Source organism: Ursus americanus, chromosome 17 (assembly GCF_024610735.1).
Source record: "Ursus americanus isolate L20-20 chromosome 17, mUrsAme1.1.p, whole genome shotgun sequence".
Taxonomy (NCBI): domain Eukaryota; kingdom Metazoa; phylum Chordata; class Mammalia; order Carnivora; family Ursidae; genus Ursus; species Ursus americanus.
Window position 1 is genome coordinate 44,876,345 of NC_142143.1, and position 26,766 is coordinate 44,903,110.

At 40.1% G+C, this 26,766-nt stretch overlaps 2 protein-coding genes across 4 annotated transcripts in view; both read right to left on the reverse strand.

The window, feature by feature from the left end:
- The window catches only part of KCNMB4 (potassium calcium-activated channel subfamily M regulatory beta subunit 4), a 64,506-nt gene extending 41,160 nt beyond the window's left edge, over nucleotides 1–23,346 (reverse strand). For all 3 annotated transcript variants that reach the window (XM_045789586.2, XM_087868935.1, XM_087868934.1), the window contains exon 1: nucleotides 22,859–23,346. In XM_045789586.2, the coding sequence (XP_045645542.1) occupies nucleotides 22,859–23,194 (336 nt within the window). In that variant the 5' untranslated portion in view covers nucleotides 23,195–23,346. The remainder of the gene's footprint in view (nucleotides 1–22,858) is intronic.
- On the reverse strand, nucleotides 23,208–23,873 carry LOC148108672 (uncharacterized; the record flags this gene model as incomplete). The annotated part of the gene is made up of 1 exon (XM_087868967.1): nucleotides 23,208–23,873. A coding segment is annotated over one exon (666 nt), but the record flags the coding sequence as incomplete, so codon positions are not given.
- Between the last annotated feature and the right edge of the window lie 2,893 nt (nucleotides 23,874–26,766).

Sequence of the window (26,766 nt, forward strand, 5' to 3'; positions counted from 1 at the left end):
CCAAAGTAAACTTGGTTAAAAAATGAATTCTTGGGGTGCCTGGCTGGTTCAGTCAGTAGAGCATGCGACTCTTGATCCTGGGGTGGTTAAGTTTGAGCCCCACATTGGGTGGAGAGATTACTTAAAGAAAAATTTAAAAACCAGAAAATAAATTATTAAAACATTATCTATTGGAACATAGGTCTAATTATATTTTATACTATAATCCCCCATTTTCTGAAATCCTGTAAGATACTTGTGTCAGCTATGACTTGTAACTTTAACGACATTTTTTGACAATATAAGCATATAATTAGGAAAACACTATGGAATAAAAACTGTAGCTGAGCCATTTATAAACTCCATAATGTTTCATATGCCTCAACTTCATTAATTGTGTACACACACAGCTTATGAATGTAGGTTAATTTAACAAACACATACGAAATTATATGTCAGCTAAAAAAAAAATTAAATTCTAGGGCAGGTGGTTCCAGAATGTGTATCCGAATCTGCAAGCTAAATGAAAATAATTTTGTGGAAGAACATGAAGGTCAAACAAATGGCTTAGAAAACATAAAAAGCAAGGCTAAGTAAGAACAGGAGAAGCTCAAATAAGCTCTTCAGACAGACTAGGCTGGGCAGTTACAGTGTGGTGCCCAGTGCTCGTCAGTCTGCTCCACGGACCACTTGGGTCGCTCATCAAAAAGACCCTGAGGGTCTGAGTGAGTAAGACCAGGAATCTGTATTTTCAGCAGCTCTCCTTCCCCTGGGGATGACAACTTTTTAAAACGTAATTATTGGAACTGATAATGCAACGAACCATTCTTGATTGCTGAGTACTGGACAGAGTACAAAGATTAGATATTACTCACCCTTTACTTGTCTCTTCCCTCCCTTCCCAGGAGCACGCAATGTCGTAGTAGTAGCTTATTCACAAAGTGCTTTGTGATTACAGAAGAGCAAGTGAAGACTTTGGCTTTGCGGGTATGAGAGAGGTTTCACAGAAGAGATGATTTTGATTTGTGTCTTTATGTTTGAACAGGAGTTTGCTTCTCAGAGAATGGCTTGGGAAGCTGACATTCCAAGAAGAAGAAATGGAATGTGCAATGACTTTGTGTATAAATGTCCCAGAAAGACTGAGTCATCTAATGTGCTTGGAGGATAGGGGGCATGGAGGATAGGATGGTGTTGAAAAATGCCCCATTATCTGAACTGCTACTACTCACTGAAGAACTGCTCTTCTCTCCTTTAAATGCTTCAATGAAAAATTGCACACTACCTTCTGCATAGCATTTCCACCCACCCACCAATGCTCTTTTAGTTAGAATTTATTGTCATGTGTTGATACTATCTGCATTCTGTAATTTAGTAATATTCATTTAACTTCTGGATTCAAGCAGACTGTTCAGGTTGGTGATTGTATTAAAACTGAGAGAAGTTTCAAATGACATTCCACTTTCAAGAGAAAATAGTTCATTCAGTGTTAGAGTTAGAAAATAAAAATACAGTGTCTTTACTAAAAATACAGATTGAATCTAAATGGAAAAAGTCAAACCAAAACAAGATTTATCCGGAAAAAGCTTGACAGTTATTACTTATAACAAGCATGACAGAAAATGTAAAAATTAATTCCATGGTGTATGATCTTAATTTAAAATCTTTGAGGAGATGACCAATCCTCATGACCAAACAGAACACTGAAATAAAAGTTTCTTAAGCGTTCATGCATGCATTCAGATACGCCTCACTGATGGCATTATTTGTGTGCTGTATTGTATATTGTACACAAATTTCAATGTGTGTATGTATATTTAATGAAATATTACAACCATCATTTCTGCATGAAGGAGACCAACAAGCCCTGTCCATGCTAAGTGCCCGAGGACCAGGATTGATAGATGATGGTGATAAAAACTTGATGTTTCCTACTTGTGGCTGAATGTGTTTTCCAAAGATGGATGCACCAATGTTTATCCCATTTCACAAGCATTTGCAATGTGACATTGACACTTTTCTATTCAGGCGTGCAGCTTTATCTTTCCTTCCCTAGAACATGAATGAGCCTGTGGTCCTGTGTGACTTCCAAGCCTAAATCAGGAAAGGTGACATAGCTTCTGCCTGCAACTCTCTCTTGGAACTGCCTGCCCTTGGAATCCGGACATTATCCCATGAGGAAGTCAAAACTACCCCATGCAGAGAGATCACACAGAAAGGCCCACGTGGAGAGGAACCAAGACCGCCCCCCACCTCCCCGCCAGCCAATAGCCGGCATCAACTACCTGATAGGTGAGTAAGTGAGCCTTCAGATGATTCCAGCCTCCAGCCCTTGACTATTCCACTGGGATCAGACACCATGGAGCAGAGATAAGGTGTCCCCTTTGTGCCCTGTCTCAATTTCTGGCCCACAGAATTTGCGAGCATAATAAAAATAATTTAATCCACAGGGATCTTTGACAGTGGCTAACAGATGATAGGACCCCTAGGACTAAAAAGATGAACACCCTTTAAGGTTCTCCTTGAACTACATACCTGAAAAACCCTGAGGGTTGGTGACATGTAGTCCAGTGAGCCACTGTGACATACGAGAGGGCTCCTCATCCAATCCCCAGGCCAAAACCTCCTTGAACAAAGGGGAGGCTGGTCATCCTTGGGGACAGACCCCTTGGTAGCACCTGAAGGAGCACCTACTGAAAATTCTAACCTTTCCCCAGAGAACATGCAGACATTTACCACAGCCGTTGTGCAGGGGGGAAGGGCAGACATTTATTTATTTATTTTTGATTCTAATCCCAATATAGCTAACATACAATGTTATATTAGTTTCAGGTGTACAATATGGTGACTCAACAGTTCTATACATTACTCGTACTGTTACTTTCCTTCACCTATTTCACCAACCCATACTCACCTCCCCTCTGGCCACCATCATTTGTCCTCTATAGTTAACAGTCTGGTTTTCGGCTTGTCTAGACAGGGCAGACATTTAGAGTATTTTTGGACACTGGTTCTGTGCTAACCTTTATCCCTGAGGACCCTAAGTATGACTGTGCTCACAATGGGGGCTCATAGCATCAGGAGAAAATGGAGTTTTGGCCCAAGTTGGTATCACGATGGGCCCTGAGAGTCCATGTGGTTGTTCCTTCAGATCCTGAAGGTACAGGTGCAGTAGACAAACTGAACATTAATCCTCAATTCCTCCCTTGACCCCCTTACTCACAGCCAGGAGCTATCTTGGGGGATGGGTCTGAAACTACCTACTCTTTCCCCAAGTAGTAAACGAATAAACCAGTACTGCCACCCCAGGAAGTCACAGAGATTACAGGAGTGGGATTCCCATCTTGTCCCTATTTAACTTGCCTATTTGGCTCCCGAAGAGGGCAGACAAGTCTTGGAGAATGGCTGTATTGTTAAATGAATCAGTGGTGGCTGTTTCAGATGTAGTCTATTTATTGGAGCAAATCAACTTACCTCCAGAACTTGTTCTATGGCAACTGATCTGGCAAATGCTATTCTCTCCATCCTTGTGGACAAAGAGCATCAGAGACAGCTATTTTTACCTGGCCGAGAGAGTGCAGACTTTCCAGTCTTCCTCAGGACTGTCTCACTCAGCACTACCTCAACTCTGTCTGGCTGTTACGCTCTACTCTGTAGGGACCTTGACCCCCCTCTCTCCCACAGAACATTACAGTGTACATTGATGATATCATGCTGATTACTGCACCTGGAAGCAGGGAGTACAAAGTGCCCTAGATTCTTTGGTAAAGCACAGGTGTGCCAGTGAGTGGGAAACTCGGGGCGGGGAGGGCTGCCACCTCAGCGATGCTTCCGGGAGTCTAGTGGTCTAGGGAATTTCTGAATATCGCTTCCAAAGTGAAAGACAGATTGTTGCATCTTTCACTCCTTAAAAATAAGAAAGAGTCACAAAGCTTGGTGGACTTCCTTATATTTTGGCAGAAACATATACTCACTTTGAGATCACTACTCTGACCCCTTTACTGAGTAACCCATAATGCCACCAGCTTTCAGTGGCAGCCAGAGCAGGAACCCTCTCAATTCACCTCTTTGGTCCAGTGCCTGCAACAACATGTGAGGTCTGTGCCAGATTGGGTAGATACATGTAGCCCACCGAGAGCCCTGATAACATAGAGCAGACCCATGCTTTCTTTGACAAATATACTCCTTCTAAGAAACCACTGATTTGCTACTGAGTGCCAGTAGGGTCAGAATGTTTAAACATGGAACATCAAGTTACCACGCTACCCGTTGTACACAGGGCTTTCTGACCCACTAAAACATGAGTGTCATTTACAGGGTTGAAGCAGGTCATGCTGGGAAATAAGTGTCATAAGCAAATGGCTCACACTCCCAGCGCGCCTTCTCTTTTTATACTATCACCTTTCCCAACATGTCCTAATAAATAGTTGTTAATCTAGGCCTGTTTTTCTAATACTGGAATAAACATACCCCCAGGAGTCCTCTGCGGTGTGCTAGTGTGTGCTTGACCAGTTCGGGTGGATGGAAAAAATCTGAGCTCAGTGAGCATCACCTTGAGCAGAACTTCTGACTGTTTCTCTTATAAGGAATGATGTTGAAGGTACAGACCTACACTGATTTATGGACATTACCTAACGAAACTGCATTTCAATTTAAGGGATGAGACTGTGTTAAATTCTCAGAAATAGAACTCTGATCAAAACATAAAATCTTAAAGTTGTATTTCCCATGCATCCTTTCTCAGGAAGCTACTTGAGGATGTACTCCACTGAAACAAAGGTGTAAACCAAGAAATAGTAAGGCACTTTCAAGGAAACAGAGTACTCAACATGGGGAAGACACAGCAGGTCTAAGGTGTAACCAGTTGATTTCAGGGCAGTAGTAGGCTGAAGGAATCCAGAAAGGGCATCCCAGGAGATTTCTTTAAAAAGAAAAAAAGTGGAGCTAAATGGTTACCTGTTATGAATAACCATATGAAAAATAGTGTAAAAGTAGTTTGATGATTCTGTGGGAAATTTTTGGAAAAGGAAGAGAAAGGTGCATAGTAAAGTAAGAATATATGAAAAGGGGATGACTATCAGCTCAAGGAAAATAAGCATTTATAGAGATGAACACTCATTCACATAGTTAAAATAAGTTAATGCTCAATATTAGTTTAGCCAAAAATTAGGATAGAACCATATTTAAAGGATGAAGGGCAGAAAAATGGGGTGGAATGGGATGGTGTAAGAAAGCTAAATCCTCATATTCTATTATGTGTGGTCAAGAGTATCTAAAATATACACATCAGAAAGCCTACTATTTGGAAACATGGAGATTAATATCAGAGAAAAAATAAACTAAAAATATTTACATTGACAATAAAATATTGTCTCTGGGTTGCAAAAGGGATTGAGACAGAGGAATCTCTATAAAGAACTACCCCCTCCCAATAAAGTTATAGCACTATTTGATTTTTTTTAAACTATGTTCATAATAACAATAGCAAATACTCATCAAAGGCTTACCATGCTTGAGGCCATTATTCTAGGTGTTTCACACATACTAACTCATTTAATCCTGATAACCCAATGAGATAGATACTATTACAGTTCATTTTATAGATGAAAAAAAACTGAGGCAGAGAGGCTAAGTAACTTCCAAGGTCATACTACTATTTTCATTAAAAAATAAAGTAGGGGCACCTGGGTGGCTCAGTTGGTTAAGAGTCTGCCTTCAGCTCAAGTCATGATCTCAGGGTCCTGGGATCGAGCTGCCCCCCCCCCCCCCGGGTTCCCTGCTCAGCGAGGAATCTGCTTCTCCCTCCCCTTGGCCCCTCCCCTCTGCTTGTGCGTACTCTCTCACTCTCTCTCTAATAAATAAAATCTTTTAAAAAATTAATTAAATAAAGCATGATAGATACACAAGGCAAAACCCCCAGGCAAACATGCTTAACAGTTGTACATTCTTATAGATGTTTCCTACATTTTATTTTAACATGAATGTGAATATACTCTTTTCTGTCTTAATCTTTTTCTTTCATTTAACAATATATCTTGATGCTTTCATATCTGCATAGAGAGGTCTATCTCATTGTTTTTTCAATTCTACTACATGGATGTGCAAGAATTATTAATTTGTCCTCTACTGAAAAACATTAAAGGTGTTTCCAGCCTTTTGCAATTCCAAAGGAGCAACAAACTTCCTTTTACAAGCATCTACACATACATATGTGAGAACAGGAAAAATAAAAGTGTGTATACATTCAAAACTTAGGACTGTTGTGTTCCAAAGAGATTGTACCAACTGCACTCCTGCTAGCAGTTTACGAAGGGTGCCTATCCTCATATCCTTAAAAAAAATAAAAAGTAATCTGGTATAAACTTTCTGATAGGTGAAATATGGGACTTCTTGTTTTAATTTGCATTTTTTAAAAAGATTTTTATTTATTTGAGAGAGAGAGAGCACACGCACGAGAGAGAGCATGAGGGGGTGGGAGGGGCAGAAGGAGAGGGAGAAGTAGACTGCCCGCTGAGCAAGGAGCCCAACTCGGGGCTCCATCCCAAGACCCTGAGGTCATGACCTGAGCTGAAAGCAGACGCTTAACCAACTGAGCCACCCAGGCGCCCCTAATTTGCATTTTTAAATAGAGGTAATATTTTTTTCTGCATTTTAAAAGCTATTTGTATTTCTTTTCTGCAAATTGACTATCCATGACCTCTGCCCATTTTGGTCATTTTCTTAGGGATGTTTAAGAGTCTTTACACAGCAAAAAAGCTCATCTTTATTGCCAATTTCTCCCGTTTAGTCTCTTTTGACTTAATTTGTGGTATGTTTGCTATATAGACATATGTAATTTGTATCAACTCGGTCTGTGAAAATTGATGCAATTAGACCCACATCAATGACAGACCCATTATCTATAATCACTGAAACAAGGCCGCATCACTTTTGTGTTGTCTTAGGCTTACAAAATAAGGTATGTGACACTGTTCAAAAAAACACTTTAGAAAATATAAATAAGCAAAAATAAAAATTTAAACCTCTGGGGCTTCCATCATTGCAATTACCATTGTTTTCTCACTTAGGATTTTGTGTAAATATTCTTTTTTTTTTTTTTTTAATTTTATTTATTTATTTGACAGAGAGATAGACAGCCAGCGAGAGAGGAAACACAAGCAGGGGAGCGGGAGAGGAACAAACAGGCTCATAGCGGAGGAGCCTGATGTGGGGCTTGATCCCATAATGCCAGGATCACGCCCTGAGCCGAAGGCAGACGCTTAACCGCTGTGCCACCCAGGTGCCCCATTGTGTAAATATTCTTAAGTGAAGTTGTCCCATAATTTTCATCTGAACATGTATGCTATCATAGGTGTTTGTTTCAATGTACTCCTAAAATTATAAAAACTTTTCAGAAGTTTTCCTTGTTTCTTGTGTGCTCTGGCATATTTTAAAATGGATTAAAGGTGAGGAGAGTGTGGGGAAGGGGTAATTGGGTGATGGGCTTATTAAGCAGGACACGTGATGTAATGAGCACTGGTGTTACATCAACGGATGAAATCACTGAACTCTACCTCTGAAACTAATAATCTACTATGTTAATTAATTGAATTTAAATAAAATAAAAATTTTTTAAATAAAATAAAATAGGATTAGTTATCTGTTTTCATAGACTTGACCTGGAAACATTTACAATTGGAGTTTCTTGGAATATTAGTGAGATTACACACATTTTCCATGTGTTTGCTTAGTTGTAATTCTTCACTGAACTGCCTGTTCACACGCTGGCCTTGTGTATTAGTCAGGGTTCTCCAGAAATACAGAACCAAGAGTATATGTGTAGACATATAAGAGATTTACTATGAGGAATTGGCTCATATAATAAAGGAAGCAGTCTGCTGCTCACAGATGGAGACCCAGGGAAAGCGGGTGGTGTAATTCAGTTCAAGTCTAAAGGCCCCCAGTCAGAGGGACACCAAGGCCGTGTTCCAGCTCAAGCAGAGAGCAAATTTGCCCTTTCTCTGCTTTTTTGTTCTATTTAAGCCCTCGACAGTTCAGATGATGTCCACCGGCATTGGTGAGGATGGAACTTCTCTACTGAGACTACCGATTCAAACGCTCATCTCTTCCAGAAACACCCTCATAGATGCACCTAGAAATCATATTTTACTAGTTCTCTGGGCATTTGTTAGCCCAGTCAAGTTGGCACATAAAATTAATCTTCCAGCCTAGTGTACTACTGAAGAGATGATCATTTATTGCTAAGAGCTCCTCGTATGTTGGGTTTTCAATCATTTCTCTACCACAGTGCAAATATTCTCCCCAGTTTGTCATTTTTCTTTAAATTTTAATATTTCTTTTAAACATATATAAGCTTTTCTTATTATGTCATTAAACAAATCAGTGTTTTCCTTTATGATTTCTGCCCTGGTGTCATGTTTAGAAAGGTGTGTACACCCCTAAAAATTATGTAAATATTACCTATATTTTATCTATTACTTTCCGAGTTTATTTTTATACATAAAAATTGTAATTTTATTTTAATTAAATCTGTATCTTATTTTTACCAAACTTTTTCCAAATAATTTGAGTGTTTTCCAAATAAATTTTATTTGGAAAATTAATATTTTAAAATAAATATTTTTCCAAATAGTAGGGAAGTTTTAACACCATTTACTGAATTAGACACCTCTTTATGAGTTACTTGAAATGCCAAAATTTGCAAAGCAAATCTCTTTTCAGCATTTTTTTCTGATAACAGCTTTATTGAAATATAATTCACATACCATTTCATTCACCCATTTAAAATGTACAATTCAGGGGCACCTGGATGGCTCAGTCGGTTAAGCGTCTGCCTTCGGCTCAGGTCATGATCCCTGGGTCCTGGGATTGAGCCCTGAGTTGGGCTCAGCAGGGAGTCTGCTTCTTCTTCTCCCTCTGCCCCCCCCAATCATGCTCTCTTTCTCTCTCTCAAATAAATAAATAAAACCTTTAAAAAATTAAATTTTACAATTAAAAAATATTAAAAAATAGAATGTACAATTCAATGGTTTTTGGTAGATTCACAGAAGTTGCAGTCACTGCCTCAAAAGGTTTTAGTATGTTTTCATCACCCCAAGAAGACATCTTGTACACATTTGAACACATTTTTATGTGCTTATTGGCTATTTGTGTACCTTCTTTGGAAAAATACTTATTCTCATCTTTTGCCTATCTTTCAGTTGGCTTATCTGTCTTTTTAATTGTTGTTGAGTTGTAAAATGTCTTTATTTATTCTGGATATTCAATCTTTATCAGATGTATTATTTGCGAATGTTTTTCCTCATTCTGTGGCTGTCTTGTCACTTTTTTGATGGTGTCTTCTGAAACACAAGTTTTTAATTGTGTTTAAGTCCTATCATCAAGTTTTCCTTTGGTTGCTTGTGCCTTTCAAGTCATATTGAAGAAACTATGCCTAAATCAAAGTCATAAAGATTTACACTTATGTTTTCCTCTAAGAGCTGTATAGTTTAAGCTCTTACATTTAGGTTTATGACCCACTTTAAGTTAGTTTTTGTATATGGTGTGAGGTAGGAGCCCAACTTCATTCTTTTGCATGCATACAGTTGTTCCAGCACCATTGGTTGAAAAGACTGTTCTTGGGTGGGGGGAGGGGGTAACAGGGTGATGGGTATTAAGGAGGGCACATCCTGTGATGAGCACTGGGTGCTATATGTAACTAATGAATCACTGACACTGTATCAAAAACTAATGATGTACCATACAGTGGCTAACTGAACATAATTTTAAAAAGAAAAAAAGAAAAGACTGTTCTTTCCTTGTTGAATGCTCTTGACAGAACTGCCAAAAATCAATTACCCATAAATGTGCTCATTTACTCTGGACTCTCAATTCTATTTCATAGATTGGTATGTCTTGTACCACACGGTCTTGATGACTGCAGCTTTCCAGTAAGTTTTAAAATTGTAAAGTGTGAGTCTTCCACCATTGTTCTCTTTTTTCAAGATCATTTTGGCTATCCTGAGTCCCTTAAATTTCCATATGAATTTTAGGATTGGTTTGTCAATTTCTGCAAAAAAAATCCAACTGATAGGGGTTATAATGGATCTGAAGACCAATTTGGGAAGTGTGCCTTCTTTACAATATTAAGTCTTCCAATCCACAAACAAAGGAACATCTTTTCATTTATTTAGGTCTTCTTTAATTTTTCTTTCTTTTTTTTTTTTTAAAGATTTTATTTATTTATTTGACAGAGATAGAGACAGCCAGTGAGAGAGGGAACACAAGCAGGGGGAGTGGGAGAGGAAGAAGCAGGCTCCCAGCGGAGGAGCCTGATGTGGGGCTCGATCCCATAACGCCAGGATCACGCCCTGAGCCGAAGGCAGATGCTTAACCACTGTGCCACCCAGGCGCCCCTTTTTAAATTTTTCTTGATAGTGTTTTGTAGTTTTCAGGGGGTACAAGTCTTTTACTCTTTCGTTAAAAATACTCTTTTATGAGATACATTCCTAAGTATTTTATTATTTTGATACTAGTGTAAATAGAATTGTTTTTAATTTCATTTTTAGATTGTTCATTGTTAGTATATAAAAATGCAATTGATTTTTGTATATTGACCTTGTATTCTGTAACCTTGCTGAATTTATTATGTCTAATAGGTGGGTTTTTTGTTTGTTTTGTTTTTGGTAGATTCTTTAGGAGTTTCTTTATGCAAGATCAAGTGATTTGTAAATAGAGGTGGTTTTATTTCTTCCTTTCCAACACAGCTGTCTTTTTATCTCTTGCCTAACTGTCCTGGGTAGAAGCTCCAACATTTCTTAGGGGGAAAGTTTTCAGTCCTTCACCATTAAGTATATTAACTATTCATAGTTGCTTTTATCAGGTTGAGGAAGTTCTCTGTTATTCCTAGTTTATTGATTTTTTTTAGTCATAAGAGGATTTTGTGAAATGTTTTTTTCTGCATATACCGAGATAATCATGTGATTTTTGTCCTTTATTTTATTAATATGGTGTATTACATTGATTGATTCTAGCACACTGAACCAACATTGCATTCCTGGAATAAATTCTGCTTGATCATGGTGTATAATCACAAACTCATCCAAACAATAGAAGAGGGAACACTTTCCAACTAATTCTATTACCATGATACCAAAATCAGACAAAGATATCACAAGAAAACTACAGACCAATATACCTGATAACCATAGATGCAAAAATCCTCAACAAAATGTCAGCAAACCAAATTAGGAACATATAAAAAGGATTACAAACCATGACCAAGTTTGGAGAATGGGGAATGAATACTACTGTGTATGGAATTCCTTTGGGGAGTGATGAATATATTCTGAAATTAGACAGTGACGATGACTGCACAATTTTTTGACTATACTAAAAATAATACCTATTAAAAGGACAAATATCATTTTAGTGAATTACATGCAACTTTTTTTTTTTAAAGATTTATTTATTTATTTGACAGAGATAGAGACAGCCAGCGAGAGAGGGAACACAAGCAGGGGGAGTGGGAGAGGAAGAAGCAGGCTCACAGCAGAAGAGCCTGATGTGGGGCTCGATCCCAGATCGCCGGGATCACGCCCTGAGCCGAAGGCAGACGCTTAACCGCTGTGCCACCCAGGCGCCCCTACATGCAATTTTTTTTAAAAAAGAAAGTTGCCAGCGCTCTATATTCTCTTTTCCTCTGTCCTACTGCCTGAAAGGTAGACATGATCAAGTTGGTGAAAAACATGTTAAGGGATGGTAGAGCAACAAGACGGCAGGAACCTGGGTCTTCAGGTAACCTTCCACATCAGACTGGCACAGCCCCATGCCTACAGGCTCAGACATTTACAAAAGAAAAAACAAACAAAAAACAAACAAACAAACAAACAAAAAACACTAGTACCTGCTTTGTTTAGATCACTGTGATTAGGTTCCTGTTAAAGTATCCCATCCAATATCCTAATTAATTCAATTAGGCTGTTTCTACTTTTCACTACCACACACAATTCTGCAATGAAATTCCTCATATACATATATATTTCCCTGGACATGTGTTAGAGTTTTTTTTTAGAGAATATACCTTGAAGTGAAACTGTTGGGTTGTCAGGTGTGCACAGCTTCAGTTACACTTAATACGTCTGATTATTTTCCTAAAGTGGTTGAACCAATTTTCTAGCAATGGGTAAAACTTAGCATTTTCTTGAATCCTCACCAACACTTGGGTCATATTAAGTTTTGCCAAACTGATAGGTGTGAAATGGTGTTCCATTATTGTTGTCATTTGAATTTCCCTGAGATTAGTGGAATTGAGCATCTTTTCACATTTATTAATCATTTGAGTTTTCTTCATGAATCACTTGTACATATCCTTTGCTCATTTTCCCATTATGTCATATACCATTGTCTTAATGATTTTCATTTTTGTTTATTGTTTATTACTTGTTTGGCTGTTATTTTCCACTAGAGTTTGGTTTATACTTCCACTTTGTTTATAATAATTTTAGTCATATAGAAATTATTTTAATGTCTTCAAATGTATCAGTCTTTTCCTCTAATGATTTGTTCTTTTAGCCTCATTTCAGAAAATATTTCTTAAACGTATGTCATAAAGATATTTTCCCATGCCACCTCCTGAAAGTTTTATAGTTTTCTTTTCATATTTAGTTTTTCTTCCATTTGGAACTGGTTCTTATGAGTGTGAAGAATGTGTCAAATTTTCTTTTTTGTGTAGAGCTAATTGTTCAAGCACCATTTATTCATAATTTCATTCTTTCCCTGATGAACTTCCCACATTTTCTATGTCTTTCAGTAAAACTTAACAATTGCTACTTTAATTTCACTGAGGATATAATCTTTATTATTTCACTCCTTTAAAATTTGTTGAGGCTTACTTTATGGCCCAGGGTATGATCAGTTTTTTGTAAATGTTATAGGAGCACTTAAAATAATGAGCACCTTGCTACAACTGGATACACTATTCTATATGTCAGCTGTGTCTGTTGTTAAACATGTTATTTCAATCTATTATATATGTATTGATACTATTTTTGTCTGACTGTTTATTAGTCACAAACGGAGGTGTGTTAAAATCTCTATCATGATAGACCTGTGTATTTCTTCTTTGAGTTGTTTTATTTTTTTTTTTTTTTACGTATTCTGAGGCTATATTTTTAGTTATACCCCAATATTTAATTGTTAATTTATATGTTGAATTAAATTTTTTATAATTAGAAAATGTCCCTTTTTATCTAGTAACAAATTTTTTGCCTCAAAGTCTACTGTATATAATGCAGATATTTCAGCTTTTCTTTTGTCTTTTCTTTCTTTCTTTTTGATTGATGTTTATATGCGTATTTCCCCATCTTTTAACTTTCAACTGTTCTGTGTCCTTATATTTTATGTGTGATTCTTAAAAACAGCATATATTTCAGTTTGTTTGGCTTTTTTTCCAGTCCACAAACTCTGTCTTTTAAATGGAAATTAGCCCTCTTATATTTAATATAATTACTTATAAATTGGGGTTTAAATGTACTATCTTATTATTTTTTTGTTGTTGTTGGTAATCCATCTGTCTACATTTCTTTTTCTCTTTTTCCTTGCCTTCTTTTGGACTGTTTGCTTTATATCATTTCATTTTCCCCACCTATTAATATACTTTTTTACTGTACAAACTCTTGAACTTCAACACAGAACTACTAAGTCAGAAACTGGAGTGGTGTTTCTGATTCAGTGCACCTATGATGAGACTTGAGAATGTGAATTTCTAGCAAAATCACAGATGATACTGATGCTACTGGTCCACTGACCACACTTTGAGAGCCCTTGGTTTGCAGAATGAAATGGACTATATATAAGGAAATCAGCAAAGAGATATTGAAATAATCAAAGCAAATGATAATGGTCTTAACAGGACAACACTGGCAGTGAAATTTTTTACAAGTATTAATAGCAGAGAATAATAGTACCATTGAAAGAAACAAAAGGTTCCAGAATAGAAGCAGGTTTTAGAGAGATAAAGATGAATTTTGTTGCCATTTTTATCCTTGAAATAGAGAAAACAGAAAGTAATTATAATCATCAGAATTGAGGATTTAGCATTCACTAATCAATACTATTTTCTGGTTTTCTATTCTTTAGAACTATTTTAAAATAAAGTTCTCATGAAAACAATTATATAAATTAATTTATTACAGAAAAATTGGATTAAACTTACAAGACTTAAGATTTAAGTTTAGGATTTAATTTTCTCTAATGAGATGCATCATCAATATATGCTACTGCAATATAGGTAGATTACAACTAGCAAACTGGACATTGGATAAGGTTTCAAAGTCCACTTCAGTCTGCTGTAACAATCAGATGAGTGATACAGAAGAATTAGATGAATGGATATTCCTTCACATGTACATCAGAATACAGACAGACCTTCTAGTGACCCAATCTGCTGGATTCTGCTACAGAACAAGGCAAATGCATGAAATACATTTATTTAAATTAGTTTATTTACAAAAATAGTCACCAATTAAATAATTTATATAACCCATGAATTTTAATTTATAACACCGGTTAATTTAAAATAAAAGGAGAGGATATGACTACAACTCAAAAGTACCATTTTTTACACAGTTATGTGTCCTAGAGAATAAGTCACAGCATGAGGAACAGTGAGAAACATACGTAATATTAAAAACCATTCTGTTCAGTATTTTACTTGAATAATTATGGTAATTTTAATATAAATGTATATATTATTTACCTAGGAACTCAACTGAATATGAAACTCTACTAGAGACTGGGGGAAAAAAATGAACCAAGGTAAATAAAATGTGACATCTTCATTCATAGATGAGTGCCAAAAAATGATTTAAATAAACAAAATGTGTCTCACACCATACACAAAGATAAACTCCAAATGCATGAAAGACCTCGATGTGAGACAGGAATCCAACAAAATCATAGAGGAGAACATAAGCTGTAACCTCTTTGACATCGGCCACAGCAACTTTTTTCATGACACATCTCCAAAGGCAAGAGAAACAAAAGAAAAAATGAACTTGTGGGACTTCATCAAGATAAAAAGCTTCTGCACAGCCAAGGAAACAGTCAAAAAAACTAAGAGGCAGCCCACGGAATGGGAGAAGATATTTGCAAATGACACTACAGATAAAAGACTGGTATCCAAGATCTACAAAGAACTTCTCAAACTCAATACATGAGAAACAAATAATCAAATCAAAAAATGGGCAGAAGATATGAACAGACACTTTTCCAATGAAGACATACAAATGGCTAACAGACACATGAAAAAGTGTTCAAAATCGTTAGCCATCAGGGAAATTCAAATCAAAACCACATTGAGATATCACCTTACACCTAGGAAATGGCAGTTAAATGGCAAAAATTGACAAGGCAAGAAACAACAAATGTTGGAGAGGATGTGGAGAAAGGGGATCCCTCTTAACACTGTTGGTAGGAATGCAAGTTGGTACATACACTTGGGAAAACAGTGTGGAGGTCCCTTAAAAAGTTAAAAATAGAGCTACCCTAGGATCCAGCAATTGCACTACTGGGTATTTATCCTCAAAGATACAGACGTAGTGAAGAGAAGGGCCATATGCACCCCAATGTTCATAGCAGCATTGTCCACAATAGCTAAGTTGTGGAAGGAGCTGAGATGCCCTTCAACAGACGAATGGATTAAGAAGATGTGGTCCATATATACAATGGAATATTACTCAGCCATCAGAAAGAACGATTACCCAACATTTGCAGCAACATGGACGGGACTACAGGAGATTATACTAAATGAAATAAGTCAAGCAGAGAAAGACAATTATCATATGGCTTCACTCATTTATGGAACGTAAGAAATAGCAGGGAGATCGGTAGGAGAAGGAAGAGAAAAATGAAGGGGGGGTAAACAGAAGCAGGAATGAACCATGAAAGACTACGGACTCTGGGAAACAAACTGAGGGCTTCAGAGGGGAGGGGGGTAGGGAATTGGGATAGGTCGGTGATGGGTCTTAAGGAGAGCACGTATTGCATGGAGCACTGGGTGTTATACGCAAACAATGAATCATGGAACACTACATCAAAAACTAATGATGTACTGTATGGAGACTAACATAACATAATAAAAAACTATTAAATAAATAAACAAAATGTGCCAACAACTTATAGAAAGCTTTATAACTGAGGTAAGTTTGTGAGAAAATAAATTCATTTTCCCCAAAATGTAACCAAAATACATTGTAACATAACAAATCTCTTTTGTAAAAGTAAAAAGTTTTGTAAAAGTAAAAAGTTTCTGATTAGTGTTTTAGATACATAATTTTGGGGGATCCTAGAAACAACTGAAATCTTCATAAACAACAAATATATTTCAGAGATGGATCACAATAAGTAACCTCAGACAGGAAAATCCTAGTAGTCCACAGATCAGATTGTTTCTAAAGAGCTATAATATTGGTGGATTCTTAAAGTTCTGACCCTAGCTTTAAATATCAAAGCATTATTACTCACCTACTCAAAAACCTTCCTTGGCTTCTGTATTAGATTCCTATTGTTGCTGTAACACAAACTTAGTGGCTTAAACAACACAAAATTATTATCTTAAAATTCTAGTGGTCAGAATTCTCAAATGGGTTTTCCTGACCTAAAATCAAGACACCTGCAGGGGCTGTATTCTTTTCTGGATTCTCTAAGGGATAATCTATTTTCTTGCGTTTTCCCACTTCCTTGCAAAGGGAGGCTGCCTCCATTCCTTGGCTCGTGGCCCCTTTCTGTATTCAAAGCTAGCAATGGCTGGTTGAGTCTTTCTCATATTGCATCACTCTGACCTCCTCTTTCATTAAAGGACCCTTGTGATTACCCTACACCCTCCAGAATAATCTCCCTATTTTAATGTCCACTGATTAGCAAACTTAACTCCATCTGTAACTTTAATTCCCCATTGCCAAAGAACATAAGATACTCACAGGTTCTGGGGATTAGGATGTGGACATCTTGGTAGAGGGGAGCATTATTCTTCCTATCAGGGTTTGCCAATGTCACCAAACCCATGACGGCTGTCAAGGACTTGGACATGATAGATCCCAATTTACTCTCCTGCTTTAGCCATAAGACTCCATTCTTTGTACCCGGTGCTCCAACCACATGGTCTATCTGGTGATTCCCCCCAACAGCCTGTACTCACATAGCTCCACAGCTTTGCTCCTGGCATTTTCTCTTCCTTAATGTTCTCTTCATTCCTCCCTACTTTTCCTCCCCAGATGAAAATCCTATTCATTCTCAAAATTTCATAGTAAATGTTTCATTCCCCATGAAGCTTTTCTCCTAATCTTTCCTCCCTAAATTTTTGTATCATGGTGTTTGTTCTTCCCTACAGAACTTAACAATGCATTTCCTTTGATAGTTATAAGTGTTCTTTGCTAGAGAATGCTCTCATTGAGGGCAGGAACACATGGGTTCATCCTCACTTGTGTGTCTGATAGACATATCTAGGACTAAACTCTTGCTTTTCATTCATACTCCTCCAAAACTACTCTTCTCTAGATTACCATCTAGTAAAATCACCTCCCTTCACCCAGTTGGGCTTACCACAAACTGTGGAGCCATCTTTGACCAGTCCATCAGTGAACTGCACCAGTGCTCCCTTCTGATCTCACTTATCATCCTCATTTGCCTACTGGACTCGTTTTCAATCTTGCCCCTGTATCTCTCCACTTACACGTTCGAGCATGTGCGTATGCACGGATACACACAAACACACACGAATTCTATTCTCAACTCAGCGTCCAGAGGGATCTTTTACATTGTGTAGAAGTCTAAGCCTTATTATAACTCAGTCCTGCTTAATGTCAGACAGCTTACCACCACACGTAGAATAGAATCCAAAATCCATATCATGATCTGTAAGGTGTAACCTCCCACTGTTTTCCATCTTGATTGCTGTAGTCCTGCCTCACTGTCATCCTCCCTGTTGCTCACATTAGCCTGGCAGCCACTTGCCCACGGCCTGTGCACTTGCTGTGCCCTCAGCCTGTGAAACACTCTTTCTCCAGACAGCCGCATGATTGACTCTTTTATGTCCTTTATGCCTCTACTCATGTCCTCGTGTTCTTTGGGCCTCTGTACAAATGTCACTTAATCGACCATCCTATGCAAAAGGGTAGCCCTTCATTTCTTCCACCACTGTCTGTACCCTTACGCTGCTTGAATTTTCTTTACACACCTGTTATGACATGACATCACATTATAAATCTATTTCTTTTCTGCCACCATCCACTGAAACATAAACTTCATCAGGGCAGACACTTTATTTTGCTTTCTATTCTGGTCTCAGAACCTGCCAGTGTGCATAGCACAGAGTAGGCATTTAACAAAGTTAAATGAATAAACTTATCTTTGTATGTCCTCCTGTTTCTAGCTCTGTTCTTTGACCACAGATGCTAAGCAAGTATTGGCAGAATTGGATTTTACTTACTTACCAAAAGTTATTTAATATAATTACCAGAGGAAAAAACCATAGCAAACCACTTTTATCATGGAGTATTTCTCTATGACAGGCAGTAGAGAAATTGTCACAACTCAGCTTAGCCTTTTATTACTTAGTTTTCATATGACGGACCTCCCTAGGTCACAAAGTATATCACACCGAATATTTATTTCAAGGATGGAGTTCAGAAATTAACCCCAGCAATAAAGAAAGGGGTGGGTAATCAGAAGGGGGAATGAAGCATGAGAGACTATGAACTCTGAGAAACAAACTGAGGGCCTCAGAGGGGAGGAGTGTGGGGGAATGGGATAGACCGGTGATGGGTAGTAAGGAGGGCACGTATTGCATGGTGCACTGGGTGTTATACGCAACTAATGAATCATTGAACTTTACATCAAAAGATAAATAAATAAAAATTAAAAATTAAAAAAAAAAAGAAATTAACCCCAGCAGACCACCCTGGCTACACAGGATGTGTGGCTGGGGAGCGGGGGACGGGGGTTCAGGACATGCTAGTATGGATGTGAAGGATACCAAGAAGGTGACTGCAAGCCGCAAGAGCGCAGTTAGGGACACCCAGTTCGGGGGCATACACTCCAAGTCTAAAGTGTTTCTTCTCTTCAATGAATTTCTCTTTCATAATACTGGTTTCTTAGAAACAGACTTTCTTCCTTTGTGTCTAGGTTTTTCAGACCAGAGAAAGAAATTAAAAAAAAAAAAAACAACTCAGAACAAAAATAAAACATATAGCCTCTAATCACCCACTCTCTTGTTGCACATACAAGAGGTAATTTTAAAAATTCATCTTCTCTTTGCCACCCAGTGTATACATTGATGCAAAATCAAATGTCTGGAACTGTGTAAGTTCATTCCATTTCTACTATACCCATTTTCTTTTCTTTATTTTATTTTATTTTATTTTATTTATTTTATTTTTAAAGATTTTATTTAGAGAAGAAAGAAAGCAGGAGACCACAGAGGGAGACTGAGAGGGAGAAGCAAGCTCCCCGCTGAGCAGAGAGCCCCATGTGGGGCTCGATCCCAGGACCCTGAGATCATGCCCTGAGCTGAAGGCAGACACTTACCCGACTAGGCCACCCAGGCATCCCCTATACTAAACCAATTTTAAATGATCCTTTCTACACTAATGTTAAATGATTCTCTTCTTTTCCTTCAGAATTCCCTTGAGTCCCTCCTTTTATACCAGCTCCCCGTACTCAGTAGCAAGAGTAACATCTTTTGACCTAAACACACAAATATTAATCACAATGAATCCTTTTGGTTATTTAACTTTTCTTGCCCAATTGATGAGTATGTTTTCTAAGCCACTGGTTTTTGACTCTGTCTACAGATTAGAATTAGTCGCAGAACTTTTTTCAAAAACACCAAGGCTCAGGACTCCCCCAAGACCTGAGGGCAGGACCCAAGCATCGGAATCTCTTTTTAAAGTTCCCCCCAGTGATTCTCTGGCACGGCCATGGTTAAGAACCAAAGCTCTTATCCCACACAACTGTAAGCCCCTCAGAAATAATGCGGTGATGGGAAGAGTAGCAAGGGGAAGGTGATGCCACGTTTAGATTTCACTATGGTTAAATCCCAGAGCAGGCCATCGCCCCATGTTTAACTAGTTGACTTGAATACTATATTACATGACTGGATAGATGTAGTGATTACCCTTGACAATGTGCATGGGATTCAAAACATAAATAAGCTGAATGGTACTTAAAGATACTTTAAAGAGAGTATTAGTCAAAGGTCACATTTATACACACTATCTTCTTTGGTAGTCTGTGGCTTGAGAAATTATACACTTGCAATATTCTTTTCCTTTCCCTGACTTTTAACTATAATTAATGCAGCAAAGTCAAGGAGGGGAGGGGTCCTTGTTCTTTCTCCCCCCCCCCCCCAAGAAGTGATTTGCTAAATGGTTTCTTGTATAGCAGGTTGCAAAGAAGGAAAGACTGAAAGTGATTAGGATCCATGACACTGAAGGGAATCCAGACATTCTACAAAGGGCCTTCGATAAACAGGCAATGTAAGGCGAAGAAAAGATGTAGGCACCCAAGAGGCAACAGAAGAGGGCAATGGGTATTGCCTAATTACAAGAGTACTGTGGGCACATTTCGCTTCTGTACCAGACTCTGGCACGATATTCCGGCTATGTTGAATTTTTCCATCACTAATTGCTTACGACAATTTCCAAATTGAGCATTTAATCGTCCAAAAGTAGAAAGGTGACTGCAAAAAAACCAAAGTTAGGCTCTATAAATGCTATAATGTAATCCTAATTTGGATAAAGAGATATATACTGACTGGTGCAGCTGAGGAAACCTTGACTAAATTGACGGGGATTGTTGTTCATCACTTTTTGGTAGCATAAATATCTTTCTCCAGCTCCGTCATTTCTTGAATACTTTACTTTATAAAATGTCATTTTGTTCAGATACTTCTTCAAAACAATTTTTGCCAGGATCTGAACTGGCACTGAAGAAAACAGATTATTTGCAACAAAAAGAGAGATAAAAATTGTAGTATTACATAAAGCATTATGACTGCTTCCAAGTGATTTTAAAATCTATGTCCTAATGATCTCAATTTACTTTTTCTGCCAGATCCTTCAAAATTGCCTGGAAATTACAAAGCAGGCTTTTTGCAGTAAACTCTAACCTCTCAATGTCTTGATTAGATATTAGCCATTTACTAGTATATGTGTATACTAGTTATACACATGTTATATTATTAGTGCCTGAAATACTATCTTAAACTAATTAGCAGTGTTTAACCAATTATAACAATGCCTCCTAAATGATGAATTACCATATAATTTCTAAATCACTGTTATTGCTTGGCACCATCTTTCATATTACTGGTTTAATCCTGAAAAAAAAAAAGTGATGTTTCTAAAACTCTAAGATTTCTTTGAAATTCCTGAGTTTTAGCAGATTAACTTAACAAATGTTGTTTTTGAGACATGGCTACTTCAAGACATTGACCATTATACCTTACCTAATCTGTATTTTTATATTTACTTTTTATATATTATCTTCATTTTTAGGCAAATGAATATACATTCGTCAGCAGGAGCACATCTTTTTTTTTTTTTTTTAAAGAGAAGTCATATTTTAAAAAAGGAATTCCTTTTTTAAAATTTCCCAAATTCAAGAATTTACTGTTTGTTTAGGAAACAAGACGCGGAGTTTTACTGCAGAGAAATAGTAAGTTTGTTTTAAGTTCTCTTAAAATGCTAATATAGAAGTGTTTTCTTTTGTAGTGACACATCTTGTCACATTTAACAGAAAGTTTTCCTGTGTACACAAGAGTCATTCCCTTCTGCACTGTTTTTCTGCCTGATCTTTGGGCAGAGCCCTCACAAAGAAAATGACAGTAACTTTAAAGAAGAAACACACCTTTACTCCATAGTTAAACGACTAGAATAGTAAAAACAGACCAAGAGAAGATAAAAAAAAAAAAAACAAAGAAATGTCTTCTTGCAGAAACAGGTACACTACAAAGCTCAATTAGTTCACAGACTGAGGACACTGCTTTTTACAAGTTTTTTTCTCCGCTGGGAACAGTTTTCTGAGTCTCCCTCTCTCTGCTCTCCATCCCTCGAGTCCTAACCAGGTTTTCTCTTTTTTGCTTGAGAGAACGAAAAAAGTTGTCAGGGAAGGAATATTCGGTGCATTTCACGAAGGGTTTTCTATTTTCAGTAAGTTTTACCGTTCTCCAGATGGCTCCCGATAGTCCCTAGACACACAGAGTCACCAGGCTTCCTCGCGACCCTTTTGAGAATATATTTCATGAAAATCAGGAGCTCTCTGTACCCCCCAAAACCAGAATTCGCATGTGATTTCCACGTCGTTTTCGACCCTCATCTTTGCATCCCAAGTTAAAAACGTCTGTTTAGAGTTGAAAGGCAAGGAAGCCTCTAACATCTTCCAAGGGGCCTAAAAGACCCCCTCGACCTCCCAAAGCGAGTGCTGAATGCGGCCAGTGGGAGCTCAGACCTTGACCGTGCGCCCGGGTAGGTGGATCCCTGCTACCCACTGGCTTTAATGGGAGGAAAAGTTAACTTTCGGCTCCTTGCAAGTCTCCAAAGTCCGTCTTACTGTAGGCGCCGGACTGAGCTGGGCCAAGGTCTCAAAATGTGAGACGAGGCAAGAGAAATGTGTAAAGAAAACCTCAGGGCACCACAAGTCGCCGCACGCAAACCCATCTGAAGGACCGGGCCCCGGGGCTCCCGGCTGTGCCCACTGTAGGTTTGAGTACAGCCTCCAACGCCCCCGTCTCCTCCTAGGAACGAGAGCATACCTCGAGCCCACCCTGCGCGGCGTCTGACACCGAGGCTCCCCCAAGCCTCAAGACCTCGGCAGGAGCCAGGCATCCCTCGCGGGGCGTCCTTACCTTGGGGTTGGTCAGGAGCTGGTGCTCGTCGCTGTGCAGCAGCGCTCTGGAGTTGGACTCGGAGTTGTTCACGTAGACCTGGACGCAGGGGTACTGCGAGGTGCCCCTGCAGTCGGCGCCACAGGTGAAGGTGCACTCAAAGACCTCGCCGATCTGCTGCACCGACAGCACCGTGCAGTTGGCCGCCGTGGCTTGCAGATCCTGCAGCGCGGGACTGAGCCAGCAGAAGCCGAAGATAAAGAGCGACACGACGCCGGAGATGATGAGAAACAAGCCGAGCCGGATGCTCTTGTCCTCGGCTTCCGTGTACTCGTAAGCCACCCGGAGCTTCGCCATCGCCCCCCACTCCAGGCGGCTGGCGCGCTCCCCCCGCCCCCTCCCGCCCCCGGCGCCGAGCCCGACTGCCTCGGGCGGGAGGAGCCGCCGCCGCCGCCGCCGCGCGACAGCAGGGGAGTGGGCGGCGAGGGGGAGAGCGCGAGAACAAAGGGGCCGAGGCCGGCGACGCCCCCGGCGGCGGCAGCGCCCCCGCCCCCCCCCAGCCCCGCCGCCAGCCGGGCCCCGGAGGCTCGCGGTGCGACCGCTGCTTCAGAGCCTCCTGCACCCTCGGGCGCGAGGAGCGCACGGGCGGCTCCTGCCTCCAGCGCCCCCTGCCAGCCTCCGCCCCCGCGCTCTCCCCGCCTCCCCCACCCCGCCTCCTCTCGCCCGGTGTCTCCCGGTCTCCATCGCCCGCCCGCCGCTTCTCCGCTGGCTCTCCGGCCAGCTGCCCCGAGGGCAGGCGCGGCTGGGCTGGGCCGAGCCCGGGGGCTCCCCCGTGCGGGAGGCGGCTCCGCCCGGCCCCACCCGCCGCCGACTCGGGCCTTCCCGCCCCGCCCGCCCCGGGGACGTCTCCCGTGGGCGAGGGGCGGGCGAGCACCGGGAAGAGCGGCGGCTGGCTCTTGAGATCCTCCTTAAATCCCCCTTGGAGAAACGCCTGACATGAAAGCTCAGGATCGGTAGAGCTTAACCCGAGTGAAAGTTAAAACAAAAACAGAAAACAGGCAGAGGGCGTAGTGCAAGTGGAGCGGCGGGAATCTTGAACTCTACACCGGGATTGGTCAGCCAGCCGGGAGAGCGAGCCAGCGGCCGGAGAGCGGGCGCTCCGGGGAAAACGGGCCACCCGGACGGGCGGGTGGGGAGGAAGTTCCCCCGGCGAGAGGCGAGCCCTGGGCGTGCCCTGGGGAGACCCCGCCACACGCTCTCAGGCCTGGGCGGGCGCGCGGATCCGCACGCGGTAGGGCTGGAGGCGTGACCCGCCGAGCCCCCCCTCTCCCGCGCCGCCCTTCCACGCCCAGCGAGCGAGATAACGGTCCGGCCGCGGGGTCCTAGCCCTGTCAACCGCCTCGGCGGGTGCCCGCGCTCCCCGGCCCCCAGCCCGCCCCGAGGGCGCCAGGACAGGAGTAAAGAGGCTGATTCAGGCGGAGTTTGCTGTGGAGACGTCGCCCGTGGAGGAGACTGCGACTGGCAAGACCAAGGAAACTCGTTGCCTGGGTGCTGGCTGGACCTAGCAGAAACTTAGGTCTCCCGCAGCCGGGTGGACCCCAACTCGAATAGGGACCGAAGGAAACAGGTGGAGAGGTTTGCAGCCCTGGAAAGAGCCACCACTTTCCCCATCAGGATGGCCCCCCTGGCTCCCGGACTCCCGAGAACAGAATCATTTCTGTTCTCTTTCCTTCCTTAGGAAACTTGCCACCCTTGGCCCACCCCGGAATTTGTAGATGAGCTTTCCAGGAGCGCTGTGCAAGGCGACAGCAGCGTGCAGACCCGCTTTGGGACAGGTACCGTTTCTAGAGCTGCGTCCTGCTCTCTTAATTCTTCCAGTTGCTCCCTCCACCCCCACCTCCTCTGTGCATACCTTCAGCCTCTCTTCTTTTAATGACATTTTTTAAGATTATCTTTTTCCAAGCCACACTTCTATCATAATATGAAAGTTGAGAACTATTTCGACCTACATTTTGAAGAATCAGAATGTTCACTTCTTTGCAAAATATGTAAACATATCTTTTTCTTGACTTGCAAGTCCCAAATGGATATACTCATTTAAGAATATTTATTAATATGTAAACACCGTATCATGGAATTCTTGGCTTCTCTTTCTTGGATTTCAAATGTTACTTAACGGGTACTATCTTTTAACTGCAGTTCTGATATTTTACTTTGAAGTACTCCATTCTTTTATGTGGTGGGTAACAGTATTTCCAAGCAAGGGGCAAAGCAAGTTGAATTACAGGAAGACCCTAAGTGTTTTTCTGAAAAAATTAAGATACAGGGGTTGGAAAACTTCCAAATCAGGAAGACACTTTGTACTTAAATACTTTCCAACTTTTGAGAGAGATTTCCTTCTTTCCTTACCTAAGAATTATTTTTCCCCTCTTGGCATAAAGACAATTGTTAGTGATTACATTACCTGAAAGGCAAATGAGTTTAATTGTTGAAACAGCTTAACCTGAGATCACAGATCTTCAGCCTGAATCTTTTTCCTACTGCAGGTTATAATCGTTTTCCTTTTCAAGAATGCTCAAGCCAGTCTAAGATCTGAGGCAGTGGTGAGCAGATAACAAGATCCAATTTTCCCCATTGGTGTGCTGAGAAACTTAATCTTGAGGCAGAACTAACTCCTGTTAGTGCTCAAAAAACACAGGGCTGGGGTGCCTGAAGATAATTTCATAAATATGATTAATTTTTCAATGACTCCAGAGCTCCAAGAGTTCTGTGAATGAACCCTCTGCCTCAAAACTGAAGCAAGATGGTCTTCAAGTATCAGAAAATTCTGTCTTAATTTAACCTGAATTCTTAAGGGCTTTTAAATCCATTTTTCCCTGGTGTTCTCCAGTTAGTCACTCTTCTTCCTTATAATTAAAGTATTTGAAGAAACAGTTGCCATCTAGCCTTCTGTTCTTTAAACATTTACTTTTCTCCCTTATTTCCTATTTTTAAATTAGCTTTGCTTCTCTTCTAAACCCTTTCATTATCTTCATATCCTTTTTATTGAAAGTCAAACCTATCAAAAGACTTCCCACATTAAATAAATTTCTGTTTTATCCTTAATGGAACACTGTGTTTGTTATTAGTTTCATTGACTTGAGGTGGAGCTGCCATATCCCATTTCTAACATTTAATAAGCCCCTCAGTTTCTGAAAACCAGTCACCAGGGACTCTCTAAGTTCAGGTAGTGGCACAAACCCTTGGGAATCTCAGAGATGCTAAGCTCTGAAGTCACTTAGCATCTTGTTTCCGGTGGAGGGCAGAGGCAGCACAGAAATAAAAGCTAGTTCTTTCTTTGCATGTTTGCCACCAATTAGAATTAAGATAAAAACTGTGATACACAGAACCAGACCGACTTATTTGTTGTACATCATTATCTGCAGCAATGTTTTCAGGAGAATCATAGCCAAGCTTTAATGTTCTCTTTAAAAGAAAAATAAAACCTATCTAAGCAAGAACATTAAAACCATTGCTACTTATAATTTGTTCTCTTGACCAGTATTCTTCAAGAAGCCCTGTGACTAATGTTAAAGTTGCAATATACAATTTTATGTGTATATATCTTCTATTAAAAGATTCAAAAAAGAATTATCATAAGGAGAGCTTTGGTATCCTAGGAATAGAGAGGAATTTAGAGCATGTTGGGAAAATGTTTATACAATGGGTTTTTATTTTATTTTTTTAAATTATTTTAATTTTTTTAAAGATTTTATTTATTTATTGACACAGAGAGAGAGAACGAGAGCAAGCGAGCACAAGCAGGGGTAATGGCAGAGGGAGAAGGAGAAGCAGACTCCCCGCTGAGCTGAGAGCCTGATGCAGGGCTTGGTCCCAGGACCCTGGGATCATGATCTGAGCCAAAGGCAGATGCTTAACCACCTGAGCCA